Source organism: Ranitomeya variabilis, chromosome 5 (assembly GCF_051348905.1).
Source record: "Ranitomeya variabilis isolate aRanVar5 chromosome 5, aRanVar5.hap1, whole genome shotgun sequence".
Taxonomy (NCBI): Eukaryota; Metazoa; Chordata; class Amphibia; order Anura; family Dendrobatidae; genus Ranitomeya; species Ranitomeya variabilis.
Window position 1 is genome coordinate 367,392,296 of NC_135236.1, and position 16,271 is coordinate 367,408,566.

At 45.3% G+C, this 16,271-nt stretch overlaps 1 protein-coding gene across 2 annotated transcripts in view; it reads left to right on the forward strand.

Moving 5' to 3' along the window:
- Nucleotides 1–16,271, forward strand: part of ZNF800 (zinc finger protein 800) — a 90,921-nt gene that overhangs the window by 45,034 nt on the left and 29,616 nt on the right. Inside the window, exons 2-3 of one of the 2 annotated variants that reach the window (XM_077264923.1) lie at nt 11,987–12,078; nt 12,215–12,314. In XM_077264923.1, coding sequence (XP_077121038.1) covers nt 12,028–12,078; nt 12,215–12,314 — 151 coding nt within the window. In that variant the 5' untranslated portion in view covers nt 11,987–12,027. The remainder of the gene's footprint in view (nt 1–11,986; nt 12,079–12,214; nt 12,315–16,271) is intronic. The other variant, XM_077264924.1, reaches the window with a different exon arrangement.

The following is a 16,271-nucleotide window of genomic DNA, read 5'->3' on the forward strand; positions in this document are numbered from 1 at the left end:
GTGGCCGAGCTGGCCCGATTATTAAGGGCGAACTCAGCCAAAGGCAAGAAGGACACCCAATCATCCTGATCAGCAGAAACAAAGCATCTCAGATATGTCTCGAAAGTCTGATTGGTTCGTTCGGTTTGGCCATTTGTCTGAGGATGGAAAGCCGAAGAAAAAGACAAATCAATGCCCATCTTAGCACAAAAGGACCGCCAAAACCTCGAAACAAACTGGGAACCTCTGTCTGACACGATGTTCTCCGGAATGCCATGTAAACGAACCACGTGCTGGAAAAACAACGGAACCAAATCAGAGGAGGAAGGCAACTTAGGCAAAGGCACCAAATGGACCATCTTAGAGAAGCGATCACAAACCACCCAGATAACCGACATCCTTTGAGAGACAGGGAGATCTGAAATAAAATCCATGGAAATATGCGTCCAGGGCCTTTTCGGGACCGGCAAGGGCAAAAGCAACCCACTGGCACGAGAACAGCAGGGCTTAGCCCGAGCACAAGTCCCACAGGACTGCACAAAAGAACGCACATCCTGTGACAAGGAAGGCCACCAAAACGATCTAGCCACCAAATCCCTGGTACCAAAGATTCCAGGATGACCAGCCAACACCGAACAATGAAACTCAGAGATAACTCAACTAGTCCATCTATCAGGGACAAACAGTTTCTCCGCTTGGCAACGGTCAGGTCTATCAGCCTGAAACTTCTGCAGCACCCGCCGCAAATCAGGGGAGATGGCAGACAAAATTACCCCCTCTTTGAGAATACCAGCCGTCTCAGGAACTCCCGGAGAATCAGGCACAAAACTCCTTGAAAGGGCATCAGCCTTCACATTTTTAGAACCCGGAAGGTACGAAACCACAAAATCGAAGCGGGAGAAAAACAGCGACCATCGAGCCTGTCTAGGATTCAACCGCTTGGCAGACTCGAGATAAGTCAAATTCTTGTGATCCGTCAAGACCACCACACGATGCTTGGCTCCTTCAAGCCAATGTCGCCACTCCTCGAACGCCCACTTCATAGCCAACAACTCTCGATTGCCCACATCATAATTGCGCTCAGCAGGCGAAAACTTTCTAGAAAAGAAAGCACACGGTTTCATCACCGAGCCATCAGAACTTCTTTGAGATAGAACAGCCCCTGCTCCAATCTCAGAATCATCCACCTCGACCTGAAACGGGAGCGAAACATCTGGCTGACACAACACAGGGGAAGAAGAAAAACGACACTTCAACTCCTGAAAAGCCTCAACGGCCGCAGAGGACCAATTGACCACATTCGCACCTTTCTTGGTCAAATCAGTCAATGGTTTAACAACACTAGAAAAATTAGCGATGAAGCGACGGTAAAAATTAGCAAAGCCCAGGAATTTCTGAAGGCTCTTCACAGAAGTAGGCTGAGTCCAATCATAAATGGCCTGAACTTTAACAGGGTCCATCTCGATAGTAGAAGGGGAAAAAATGAAGCCCAAAAATGAAACCTTCTGAACTCCAAAGAGACATTTAGACCCCTTCACAAACAAGGAGTTAGCACGAAGGACCTGGAACACCATTCTGACCTGCTTCACATGAGACTCCCAATCGTCCGAAAAGACCAAAATATCATCCAAATATACAATCATGAATCTATCCAGGTACTTTCAGAAGATGTCATGCATAAAGGACTGAAACACAGATGGAGCATTAGAAAGCCCGAATGGCATCACCAGGTACAGGTACTCAAAATGGCCCTCGGGCGTATTAAATGCTGTTTTCCATTCGTCGCCCTGTTTAATACGCACAAGATTATACGCCCCTCGAAGATATATCTTGGTGAACCAGCTAGCCCCCTTAATCCGAGCAAACAAATCAGACAGTAGTGGCAAAGGGTACTGAAATTTAACGGTGATGTTATTGAGAAGGCGGTAATCTATACAAGGTCTCAGAGAACCATCCTTCTTGGCCACAAAAAAGAACCCTGCTCCCAACGGTGACGACGACGGGCGAATATGCCCTTTCTCCAAGGACTCCTTTACATAACTCCGCATAGCGGCGTGTTCTGGCACAGATAAATTGAACAGTCGGCCCTTCGGAAACTTACTACCAGGAATCAAATTAATAGCACAATCACAATCCCTATGAGGAGGTAGGGCACTGGATTTGGGCTCATCAAATACATCCCGGTAATCTGACAAGAACTCAGGGACTTCAGAAGGATGAGAAGACGAAATTGACAACAATGGGACATCCCCATGTACCCCTTGACAACCCCAACTAGATACAGACATTGATTTCCAATCCAATACTGGATTATGGACCTGTAGCCATGGCAAACCCAAAACGACCACATCATGCAGATTATGCAACACCAAAAAGCGAATATCCTCCTTATGTGCAGGAGCCATGCACATGGTCAATTGAGTCCAGTACTGAGGCTTATTCTTGGCCAAAGGCGTAGCATCAATTCCTCTCAATGGAATAGGATACTGTAAGGGCTCCAAGAAAAAACCACAGCGCCTGGCAAACTCCAAGTCCATCAAATTCAGGGCAGCGCCTGAATCCACAAATGCCATAACCGAATAGGACGACAAAGAGCAAATCAGAGTAACGGACAAAATAAATTTTGGCTGTACCGTACCAATGGTGGCAGGCCTAGCGAACCGCTTAGTGCGTTTAGGACAATCAGAGATAGCATGAGTGGAGTCACCACAGTAAAAACACAGCCCATTCTGACGTCTGTATTCTTGCCGTTCAGCTCTGGTCAAGGTCCTATCACATTGCATATGCTCAGGCCTCTGCTCAGAAGATACCGCCAAATGGTGCACAGTTTTGCGCTCACTTAAGCGTCGATCGATCTGAATGGCCAAGGACATAGACTCATTCAGACCAGCAGGCGTGGGAAATCCCACCATAACATCCTTAAGGGCTTCAGAAAGACCCTTTCTGAAAATTGCCGCCAGGGCACACTCATTCCACTGAGGAAGCACAGACCACTTTCTAAACTTCTGACAATATACCTCCGCTTCATCCTGACCCTGACACAAAGCCAGCAAGATTTTCTCTGCCTGATCCACTGAATCTGGTTCATCATAAAGCAACCCAAGCGCCAGAAAAAACGCATCTACATTACGCAATGCAGGATCTCCTGGCGCAAGGGAAAATGCCCAGTCTTGAGGGTCGCCACGTAGCAAAGAAATAATGATTTTTACTTGCTGAATGGGGTCACCAGAGGAGCGGGGTTTCAAAGCAAAAAACAGTCTACAATTATTTTTGAAATTCAGGAACTTAGATCTATCCCCAGAAAACAAATCAGGAATTGGAATTCTGGGTTCTAACATCGGGTTCTGAACTACATAATCTTGAATGTTTTGTACCCTTGCAGTGAGTTGATCCACACAAGAGGACAGACCTTGAATGTCCATATCTACACCTGTGTCCTGAACCACCCAGAGATTTAGGGGAAAAGAAAAACAAAACACGCTGCAGAGGAAAAAAAAAAAAAATGGTCTCAGAACTTCCTTTATCCCTCTATTGAGATGCATTAACACTTTACGGGCCACCTGTACTGTTATGATGACCTGGTGGTTAGGAGCACTAGGAATGACCTGATGAGCAAACTAGTAATACAGGACAAGCTCTGGGAAGTGGGAGCTTTGCTGACCGCAACCCCTAAACCTATCACAACAACTAGAAATAGCCGTGGAGCGTACCTGACTCTGCCTAGACGCCTCTTCACAGCCTAAGAGCTAACTATCCCTAAAGATAGAAAATAAGGCCTAACTTGCCTCAGAGAAATTCCCCAAAGAAACAGGCAGCCCCCCACACATATTGACTGTGAGTTAAGATGGAAGTCACAAACACAGGTATGAAATAGGTTTCAGCAAAGGAGGCCAGACTTACCTTTTCTATCCTCAAGTCTGTTTAGTTATCTTTGCGGTCAGCATAAAAAACTACCAAAAAACCACGCAGAGTGTGCAAAAGAGACCCCACACCGACTCACGGCGTGGAGGTGCCACTCTGCATCCCAGAGCTTCCAGCTAGCCAGGCAGAATCATGATAGCAAGCTGGACAAAAAAACAGTGGTAAACAAATAAGCTAGCAGAGACTTAGCTTTTGCTGGAGTAGACAGGTCATCTGAAAGATCCAAGAGCAAACTGAACCAGTACTAGGACATTGACAGCTGGCATCAGGTAACGATCTAAGTGGAGTTAAATAGAGCAGCCAGCCAAGGACTAAATGAGGTCAGCTGAGGACAGAACCTCAGAACCAGCAGCTCCACTCACAGCCACCAGAGGGAGTCCATGGACAGAACTCGCCGAAGTACCATTCATAACCACCGGAGGGAGTTCGAGAACAGAATTCGCAACACATGACCAGCTTTTACAGCTCTTAATGGAGATATCGCCCACAAACTTGATGTTTCTCTTGAAAGAGAAGGTATTAGAAAATTAGTGATTGAAGAAGCTCTTAACCAAAAGGAAGATCTTAAAAAGACTCTTGAGACGCTTTGGATTTCTTAAAATGGATGCCTGCACACGTCACAGAGTGAACTATTTTGCTATCAATGTTCGATATGTTTGTGACAGAAAATTTTTTTTTTACTAAGATGCTGGCAGTAAAAGATACTAAAGCTCTTCACAGCAGCCAGTTTCTCCACACCTTAGTGGAAAAAAGTTCTGCAAGATTATGAACTCAAAAAAGAACAGGTTCTTGCTCTTGTAACTGATAATGCTTCAAACATGATAAGTACAATTAAACTGATGAATTAGAATAATGAAGGTGGACAGCAGCTAGAAGAAAATTTCACATTCAGTATGTTGGAGATGGAAGACCACAGTCCTGTTCCCATAACGGAGGAACAAACAGATATTACTACAGAAGAACAGCAAAATGATTCTTAACAATTAGATGATCTTGTTGCAGCTTCTTCACGCCTCTTTCCTATTCATCACATGCATTGTGTTGTGCACACGCTGTAGTGTGCAATAAGAGATAGTCTGCAAGAGTGACATGCTGGAACTCTGATTAGCAAAGTGAGGAAATTGGCTATTGCTGTCAGAACCCCTAAAATTGATTCCATCTTGAAGAGACGTGCTGGAAAGTGGCAATTGTGGATCAAGCCACTCGGTGGGGCAGCACCTATTTAATGATTGATTGCTTGAGCTGAAACCCTTCCTTGTAGATATAGCCAACCCTCAGGTAACACTACATGAAGGTCAATGGACACAGGTGGCTGAATTGAAGTAATTGCTTCATCACCCGTTTACAGTGACTAAAAATGTTACAAGCTGAGGATTTAACTCCTGGCATTTTTATAAAGGAGTGGTAGAACTTGTTGTTTTGACTGTCCCAAAGAGGAGGTTTAATCGCAGATGGCATTGCTGCTTCAATGAAAGAGAGAGAGAGTCACTGCTATTAGAAAATAAAACTCTTCTAGCAGCTGTTTATGTGGACCAGAGTCATCATATATCGCTGGATGATCAACAGCTTACTAAAGGAAAAGAAGCTTTGATTGAGGTATCAGTTATGAGCTACAGGACAGCCAAGAGCAAGAGGACTCTGGTCCTGCCAGTGCTGCTGCTGCCATTCCTTCATCCTCATCCGATGAGGAGTTTGATTTCGACAAGTATTTTAATGACATGGAGAAGGCAAAGCGTTGCTGCAGGGAAAAAGATTCCACTACCATAGAAAACAGATTGACCATATTTCAGCAACGTTTTTCACTTGCTCTCAAAGAAGTAGAAGAGTTCAGTCTTTCATCAAAACTGACTACACGAGGCAATTCCTTTATACCCTGAAATAGTTAGAGATGTTGCCCATGTGGTTACTGCTTTGCCACCAACCAAATTTAGTGTAGAGAGGTTGTTTTCTAGCCTTAAAGGGAATCTGTCACCAGTTTTATGGCATAGCAGCTAAAAATATTGCCTTATTAACCCATTATCTACCAATGTCCTTTTTTTGGGACGCCTAATCTTTAGCTTCTAGCAACTAAGATTTTATAATTTTTATAATTAGGTCCACTTTTTTGTGTTGTGTTTGTAAAATGAATGTTTACAAAATAGGAAATCATGTAATTGTCATGTTTAATTGAATATTGGGGCGCCCTTTTCTGAAAAATCCATACTTGAAAAATTTTTGCAAATTATCTTTCTGATTCATTAGGACCCAAATCATTAAAAATCTGTCTTAAAAAAAAAAAAAATGAGAATAGCTAATTTGGCATGTAATGGGATAAGCGTCTGCTATGCATTCCCTACATTGCTATAGAACACCCTGACTCCCCTTGTATACTCACAAAAAAACGTTTTTAATGTGTCCCGCACTGTATGTTAATTTATTAGTCTGGTCTGATGGGCATGGTTTCGGGTCTCTACATCACGCCCATCGGCTGTTGGTCGCCGTCATACATCATACAGTAGATAACACCTCTTGCCCTGTGCAACATCTTGCGCCTGCTCAGAAACATAGCCTTTTGCGCCTGCACAGTATGCTTTGCCCAGCATGCACTGGCAAACATAGTTCTGGTACATGAGCCGGAAGTACATGTCAGCGCATGCGCAAAGCCTACTGCGTAGACACAAAAGGCTATATTTCTGAGCAGGTGCACGGAACAAGAGGCGTTATGTATGATGTATGACGGCGACCAAATTAACTTACAGCGCAGGACACATTAAATAACGTTTTTGTGAGTATACAAGGGGAGTTAGGGGGTTCTACAATGATGTAGGGAATGCATAGCAGACGCTTAATAAGGCGATATTTTTAGCTGCCATGCCATAAAACTGGTGACAGAGGATCTGATGGAGGCGATACTATTTCTCAGAGCAAATTCATAGACTGCACAAATGTTATTCAGTAAGTTTTTGTTGAAAACTTTTTTTTACACTTACTGCAGAGTGTATGATTGTAAATATGAAAGTTTTTTGTTCTGAAGTTGTATTCCAATAAATATATTTTATGTTCTATCTAAATGGCTTGATTATTGTATCATAATAATGATTAAAAGCCTCATGTTACCATTTTACCACATTAAATTTGTCACTTAAGCTTAAACATGAGCCATGTATGAGGGAGTCGGTGTCATGGAAATTGATGGGTCGGAGTTGGAGTCTGAGATTTAGTCTACCGACTTCACAGCCCTGCCCACAATCCTCGTATACATGGCCATCATCCTGGTATACATGGCCCCATACCTATCCTGATATAGATAGATAGATATATATATATAAAGAAAAATGCTAACCCGTGGGTGCCTGGCCTCCTGGATAGAATGGTCCACTCATCTACCCGACATGTATACAAAGTAGAAAAAAGAAGGCAGCACTCCAAGTCCTTTTCAGGGTGAAAAAAGTGTGTAGTTTAATCAACCCACATCTCTGTGCGACGTTTCAGCTCACACTGAGCCTTTCTCAAGCATTTTTTCTTCTACTATATATATATATATATATATATATATATATATATATATATATATATATATATATATATATATATATACACTCACTGGCCACTTTATTAGGTACACCATGCTAGTAACGGGTTGGACCCCTTTTGCCTTCAGAACTGCCTCAATTCTTCGTGGCATAGATTCAACAAGGTGCTGGAAGCATTCCTCAGAGATTTTGGTCCATATTGACATGATGGCATCACACAGTTGCCGCAGATTTGTCGGCTGCACATCCCTGATGCGAATCTCCCGTTCCACCACATCCCAAAGATTTCATGTTGTTTACGCCAAATTCTGACCCTACCATCCGAATGTCGCAGCAGAAATCGAGACTCCTCAGACCAAGCAACGTTTTTCCAATCTTCTACTGTCCAATTTCGATGAGCTTGTGCAAATTGTAGCCTCAGTTTCCTGTTCTTAGCTGAAAGGAGTGGTACCCGGTGTGGTCTTCTGCTGCTGTAGCCCATCTGCCTCAAAGTTCGACTCACTGTGCGTTCAGAGATGCTCTTAGGCCTACCTTGGTTGTAACGGGTGGCGATTTGAGTCACTGTTGCCTTTCTATCAGCTCGAACCAGTCTGCCCATTCTCCTCTGACCTCTGGCATCAACAAGGCATTTCCGCCCACAGAACTGCCGCTCACTGGATTTTTTTTCTTTTTCGGACCATTCTCTGTAAACCCTAGAGATGGTTGTGCGTGAAAATCCCAGTAGATCAGCAGTTTCTGAAATACTCAGACCAGCCCTTCTGGCACCAACAACCATGCCACGTTCAAAGGCACTCAAATCACCTTTCTTCCCCATACTGATGCTCGGTTTGAACTGCAGGAGATTGTCTTGACCATGTCTACATGCCTAAATGCACTGAGTTGCCGCCATGTGATTGGCTGATTAGAAATTAAGTGTTAACAAGAAGTTGGACAGGTGTACCTAATAAAGTGGCCAGTGAGTGTATATATATAGCCACCATTGTGGTATACATGGTCCCCCATCCTGGTATACATGGCCCCCATTACCCTGCACACATGAAAAAATAAACAGTTCTACTCCCTCACAGTGGCGTCCTGTTCTGATGCCAGCATCTGATTTAATCATGTAACACTCATTGCACTACATGCCCTGGGTTATGGGCGTGGAGAGCAGTGAATATTAATTTTCTTTTATAACGGGCACAATGTTAGCTGCAGCTGCCGCTATTAAAGAGAGTGAATGGTCAATGCTCTCCACTCCCTTGGGCGTGGGGAGCAGTGAATATTCATTCTCTTTAATAGCGGGCACATGTGATCGCTCACCGGCTGCGGCTAATACTGTTCCTACTATTAAAGAAAATAAATATTCAAAGCTACCCATACCCATAATCCCCCAACCTCTCAGCGCTGGCTTCAGTGCATAGACGTGGGAGGGACTCTGGACGTGAGGAGAAGTGAATATTCATTTTCTTTTAACAGTGGGCACAGTGTTAGCCGCAGAAACTGGCTCCTGCCTCCTGTGACCCTCATCTCTGCCTCTGCCACTCCTATCCACAACCGTAGGGGACATATAGATATGCATAAGGTACATCCGGACTATAAGACTCACCCCACACTTTCCTCAAATTTTTGAGGAAAAAAGTGCGTCATATAGTTTGAAAAATACAGTATATTACAAAGTCTATTTTCATATGTACTATTGATTTATGAAATAAAAATTGAAACTACAGTTAGTTTTTAAATGAAAACACTCTAAGGCCCTGTGCCCACGTTCAGGAAAGTGTGCTGAATTTTCCTGAGCTAATCAGGACTACTTTTGCAGGAAATCCACATTTTTTTTTTCCGCGTTTTTCTCGCGTTTTTTTTCTCGAATTTTTTGCATTTTTTTTCCGGAGCTTCCCAATGCAATAATATAGCGGCAAATCCGTGAAAAATCCGTGAAAAATCAGAAAAATTAATGAACATGCTGCGTTTTTTTCCGCTATGCGATTTTATCCTGAAAAAAATGCAACATGTGCTCAAAAATTGCGGAATGCATTAAAATTGATGGGATGCTTAATGTAAGTATTTTTAAGCGTTTTTGCCGTGAAAAATCCGGAACATGTGCACGTAGCCTGAAAGCCACATGCAAATTTACCTTCAACCTCTTTCCATCATTGGATGTACTGGATGTCCATTGGTTAGTCCTGATTTTTGTCAGCAACTGAGCATGCATCTTTGCTAACAGATGATTGCAGAGCTCTGCCCTCTTCTATTAACCCTTCTATTAAATTTCACAAACTGTTAGATATGCTGCTCTATGCACCCATTGCTCTATACCCTTACTGAAGGTCTCCATGCCTGCCATGATGGTGTCCATGTGAAGGCCAGCTATTGTTTTGCAGTATATAATATAAGCGATTGGACGATTGCAGGTTCAAGACTCAAAATGAATGAAAAGATAAAGCAAAAAAAAAAAAAGTTTATAAGAAAATAAAATTGAATCACCCTACTTTTCCCTTATTAAATATTAAAAAAGTAAACATGGTGTTTCTGCATCTTTAAAAGTCATATCTAACAAAACGTAAAATTAATCTGAATCATAAACTCCCTTAAGAGAAAAAAATTGAATTTTTTAGATCCCCACAACACCGAACAAAAGTGCAATAACCAGCAATCAAAAGTTATCTATCCCAAAAATGGTATCAATGAAAACATCTCACCATGTAACAAATTTGCCTTCACGTAACTCTATTGACTGAAAAAAAAGAAAATGTTATGGTTCTTTGGAAAGTGATGACATACATGAATGCCTTTTTAACTAGTTTCTGAATTTTACTTTCACCAAATAAAAATAGATTAAAAAAATGCATTTGGCCTGAAGAAGGAAGGAAAATAGTAACGCGCAAAAATCGCCTTACCAGGAAGGGCATAAATGCAGGGGAGCATGTAATGCCCCTAATATAATTTCCAGCGTAATGTGCATTTGGATTTCAAAACTCTGTCTAAGTTGACACTAGTGTATAAAGAATTATTGTCAGATTTTCATCTAGAAAAAAAGAGACGAAGTTCATCTGTAGTGTCATCCATTTTTTTTTAGTGTAATTTACAGATGTAGGTTGTCAATGGCGCTAGCGTCTGGAGGGAAAACCTACAAATAATAAAACAACACCACCTAGTTGTCCAAAATATTATAAGAATTAAAAAAACATATTTCTTCTTCGCCTCATTGGGGGACACAGGACCTTGGGTGTTATGCTGCTGCCACTAGAAGGACACTAAGCAAATACGCTAAAAACTTAACTCCACCTCCGCAATATACACCCTCTGCTGGCTCTCTCGTGAACGAGTTCTTGCTTAGTATCTTTAGGAGGCACAAGGGTCTGATTTCAGACCCAGACTTTATTTTATTTTTCAATTTTTTTCCCTTTTTTTTTGACGGATTGGTTGGGCGACGGGGCCTTTCAAGGTCCCAGTCTCCCAAAAACATCAACAGGCGGGAACGTGAGTGTCGCCTCCCTGTACCCCCTCCTGCAACCTCTGCGTCTGCCTGGGCTCTCATAGGGGCGATGGATCCTTTAACCCCTTCAAGACCTTGCCCTTTTCCGTTTTTGCGTTCTCGTTTTTTGCTCCCCAGAGCCATAACTTTTTAATTTTTCCGTCAATATGGCCATGTGAGGGCTTGTTGCGGGACAAGTTGCACTTTTGAACCACATCATTGGTTTTAGCACGTCATGTACTAGAAAACGGGCAAAAAATTCCAAGTGCGGTGAAATTGCAAAAAAGTGCAATCCCACACTTGTTTTTTTGTTTTGCTTTTTTGCTAGGTTCACTTAATGCTAATACTGTCCTGCCATTTTGATTCTCCAGGTCGTTACGAGTTCATAGACACCAAACATGTGTAGGTTACGTTTTATCGTAAGTGGTAAAAAAAAAATTCTAAACTTTGCTAAAAAATTTTTTTTTAAATTGCGCAATTTTCCAATACCCGTAGCGTCTCCACTTTTCGTGATCTGGGGTCAGGTCAGGGCTTATTTTTTGCATGCTGAGCTGACGTTTTCAATGATACCATTTTGGTGCAGATAACGTTCTTTTGATCGCCCGTTATTGCATTTTAATGCAATGTCGCGGCGACCAAAAAAACTTAATTCTGATGTTTCGAATTTTCTTTCTCGCTGTTTAGCTATCAGGTTAATGCTTTTTTTAATTGATAGATCGGGCGATTCTGAACGTGGTGATACCAAATATGTGTAGGTTTGATACTTTTTTTATTTTATTTTGAATGGGGCGAAAGGGGGTGTTTTAAACTTTTATATTTTTTTCATATATTTTTTTTTTTTTTTAATTTTTGATACCTTTATATCTGTGATCTGATGTTTTATTCCACATATTCATATGTATTCATATTCTGTTATCAACCTTGGGCTAATTTATGTGCTGCAAATAAAGCTCCATAAGCAAAATACAGATAACATAAATTTGCTCATATCTAGTCAAGATGGTAAGAAATTTGTAATTTCCCTCCTTTCCTTTTATAACAACCCCGTGGAGCTTCACATGCCAATACTCAACTCGTGTTTCCTGGTGACTACATATATTATACTTTTCTTTTGCAGTCTGTCGCAGCAAGTAAAATAATTCTGCCTTAAATAAAACCATGGAAAAAAATTACTTTTTACCTCGGAAGACACACTATTTGCGCAACAAGGTATCAATCGAATTTATCCTTGTTTACCTGCATCCTTGCATGTGACCACAAAGTGCATGTGTGTATTGGAGTTGTATATTGGTTTGTGCTGGTAAAATGGACCTTTAAAAATTCAAGATTGTAATTGTTTTAACAGAGCAAAAATGACATGGAGATGGATGAAACAAAGTCACCTACTCTAAAAAGGGACAAATGTTGCCAGACGGATCATCATCACCATTGCTGCTGTGACTCAGGTACACTGCTGTAGTATTGAACTATGCACTAGTAAGGAAGACTTCCATAATGCAGTTTAAAGGAGCTGTCCCCTCTGAGACAACTCTTATAGTCTGCAGTAGCTATAATAAAAAAACAAATATTCGAATCTCTATTAATCTAATAAAAATTAATAAATCAAATATTTTATCTCTATCTAATCTCATATTCTAAAACATCAAATTCTCTCTCTGATATTTCTGAAACATGACAGCCATGCTAAAGCGCCTTTCTCACATCAGTATGTTGGTCATTGTTTTTGTGTCACCATTTGTAAAACAAAGCCAAGACAGAGGTGGACGTAGATCTGGGGATTTATTCTGACGGAATGTAGGCTGATCTGGATGGACAAATGTCTTTTTTCGGCCTTGCTAACTATGTTTCTAGGTGCAGATATTTCATTTGTGTTTTCTCTGTTCTTATTCCACACCTAGTTTTGTCTTACAAGAAGGAGGAGCATGTAGCCTCCTCCTCCAATAGAAAAGCAGCTGTCACATGTGAGGTGTTTTAGAGTTGGAGGATGCTGATTGTCATGCTCACGCCCTGACTGGTAGGAGTGAGCCAGGGGGTTTGTGGCCCCACTGTGCCACAAACCAGACTACCTGGGAAGGGGCGTGACTAGGACAGCTGCCTTGGTCTTCACTGGAGCCTCTGATGGTGAGGTCAGGCTTGTGCGGCAGGCAGCTGCCAGGTGCCACTCCAGGGCGGTGTCTGGCTGTGGCTGCTGATCCCACTTGGGAAGATGGCACACTAGGATAGGTACGAGTAGCAGAGGGCCTGGTGAGCATGGCTAGTACTCTGCCAGGCGATCACGGCTGAGACACAGGGCAGGCGGTCAGAGCTGGTGTGTATGAAGGAACAGGTAGGGACCTGTTCACACAGAAGGTGCAGGAAGGAATGAAGTATGAAGGAACAGGTTGAGACCTGTTCACACAGGATGAGAACCGCAAGGCTGCAGATAAGAGCTGTAGAGCAGCAAGAGATTCTTCGGCAGCAGAACCAGCATGAAGCAGAACCGCAGGAGTACGGAGCACAGGCAGAGCTGCAAAGAGACAAGGTAGAGAGCAGGGTAGAACCGCAAGAAGCGGAGCAGGGTAGAACGGAGCCGCAGAGCGAAGGCACAGAGTTCAGAGCCAAGAGCAGAGCAAAGGCACAGCGTGCAGAGCAAAGGCACAGCGTGCAGAGCCCAGAGCAGAGCAAAGGCACAGCGTGCAGAGCAAAGGCGCAGAGCAAAGGCACAGCGTGCAGAGCAAAGGCACAGAGTGCAGAGCCCAGAGCAGAGCGAAGGCACAGAGTGCAGGGCACAGAGCAGAGCGAAGGCACAGAGTGCAGAGCCCAGAGCAGAGCGAAGGCACAGAGTGCAGAGCCCAGAGCAGAGCGAAGGCACAGAGTGCAGAGCCCAGAGCAGAGCGAAGGCACAGAGTGCAGAGCCCAGAGCAGAGCAAAGGCACAGAGTGCAGAGCCCAGAGCAGAGCGAAGGCACAGAGTGCAGAGCCCAGAGCAGAGCGAAGGCACAGAGTGCAGAGCCCAGAGCAGAGCGAAGGCACAGAGTGCAGAGCCCAGAGCAGAGCGAAGGCACAGAGTGCAGAGCCCAGAGCAGAGCGAAGGCACAGAGTGCAGAGCCCAGAGCAGAGCGAAGGCACAGAGTGCAGAGCCCAGAGCAGAGCGAAGGCACAGAGTGCAGAGCCCAGAGCAGAGCGAAGGCACAGAGTGCAGAGCCCAGAGCAGAGCGAAGGCACAGAGTGCAGAGCCCAGAGCAGAGCGAAGGCACAGAGTGCAGAGCCCAGAGCAGAGCGAAGGCACAGAGTGCAGAGCCCAGAGCAGAGCGAAGGCACAGAGTGCAGAGCCCAGAGCAGAGCGAAGGCACAGAGTGCAGAGCCCAGAGCAGAGCGAAGGCACAGAGTGCAGAGCCCAGAGCAGAGCGAAGGCACAGAGTGCAGAGCCCAGAGCAGAGCGAAGGCACAGAGTGCAGAGCCCAGAGCAGAGCGAAGGCACAGAGTGCAGAGCCCAGAGCAGAGCGAAGGCACAGAGTGCAGAGCCCAGAGCAGAGCGAAGGCACAGAGTGCAGAGCCCAGAGCAGAGCGAAGGCACAGAGTGCAGAGCCCAGAGCAGAGCGAAGGCACAGAGTGCAGAGCCCAGAGCAGAGCGAAGGCACAGAGTGCAGAGCCCAGAGCAGAGCGAAGGCACAGAGTGCAGAGCCCAGAGCAGAGCGAAGGCACAGAGTGCAGAGCCCAGAGCAGAGCGAAGGCACAGAGTGCAGAGCCCAGAGCAGAGCGAAGGCACAGAGTGCAGAGCCCAGAGCAGAGCGAAGGCACAGAGTGCAGAGCCCAGAGCAGAGCGAAGGCACAGAGCGCAGAGCCCAGAGCAGAGCGAAGGCACAGAGCGCAGAGCCCAGAGCAGAGCGAAGGCACAGAGCGCAGAGCCCAGAGCAGAGCGAAGGCACAGAGCGCAGAGCCCAGAGCAGAGCGAAGGCACAGAGCGCAGAGCCCAGAGCAGAGCGAAGGCACAGAGCGCAGAGCCCAGAGCAGAGCGAAGGCACAGAGCGCAGAGCCCAGAGCAGAGCGAAGGCACAGAGCGCAGAGCCCAGAGCAGAGCGAAGGCACAGAGCGCAGAGCCCAGAGCAGAGCGAAGGCACAGAGCGCAGAGCCCAGAGCAGAGCGAAGGCACAGAGCGCAGAGCCCAGAGCAGAGCGAAGGCACAGAGCGCAGAGCCCAGAGCAGAGCGAAGGCACAGAGCGCAGAGCCCAGAGCAGAGCGAAGGCACAGAGCGCAGAGCCCAGAGCAGAGCGAAGGCACAGAGCGCAGAGCCCAGAGCAGAGCGAAGGCACAGAGCGCAGAGCCCAGAGCAGAGCGAAGGCACAGAGCGCAGAGCGAAGGCGCAGAGCCCAGAGCAGAGCGAAGGCACAGAGCGCAGAGCGAAGGCACAGAGCGCAGAGCCCAGAGCAGAGCGAAGGCACAGAACGCAGAGCCCAGAGCAGAGCGAAGGCACAGAGCGCAGAGCCCAGAGCAGAGCGAAGGCACAGAGCGCAGAGCCCAGAGCAGAGCAGAGTTAAAGCTGCAAAAGAGTGGAGCCCAGACAAAGTCACAAGGGTACAGAGCAGGCAGAGACGCAAGAGTGCGGAGCATAAGCAAACAGAGAGGGTCCACACAAGGAAAGACACAGCAGGGAAAGAAGCCAGAGACAAGGAGGCAGGGAGACAGAGGTAAAACAGAGTTCAGACAAGGTAATGGTACAAGAACAAAGACACAGGGACCAGGATATTCTGCCTCCTGGAAGGTGGACAGACAAGAACAAGGCAAGGACAGGACAAAGACACTGAGACCAGGATATACAGCCTCCTGGAGGGCAGATAGAGAATAGCCAAGCAAAGCTAGGAGCAGTACCTCCAGAAAAGGAGGAACACAGAGCAAGACCTGGCATCTCAGTAGCTAGACACTAACTGAATTTAGACACATTGCACAGGCCCAGTCCACAGGGTGCAGTTGCCTTAAATACTAGAAGCCTCTTCGTAATTGGTCAGGGACACATTAGACAGGTGCCCCCTGATTCCATATGAACCAGAGAGTTCTGGCACTGCCCCCCTATGCACACAGCCAGGAAGCATGCAGAGAGAAGGCAGAAAGCAAGAGACACAGAGCATGGAGCCGGCAGCAGACAGAAATCACAACATGACCTGGAGCAGTGGGTAAGATGGCGTGTGAGGGATGGGAGGCCATGCAGTGATGCCGGCAGAGTTGTTACACTGATGTCGGCAGAGTTGTTACACTGATGTATTGGTCTGGTCACATGCTCCTCCACCAGCATCTGTCGTATAGATTGAGGTGCTATGTAGTTTGTGAGCAAGGCAACACTAACGCTTTAAAAGAAGGCTGTCAAGAGCCTTTGAGTCACATAACCAATCACAAGCTGGGTCAAATATTAATAGACAAGCACAACCA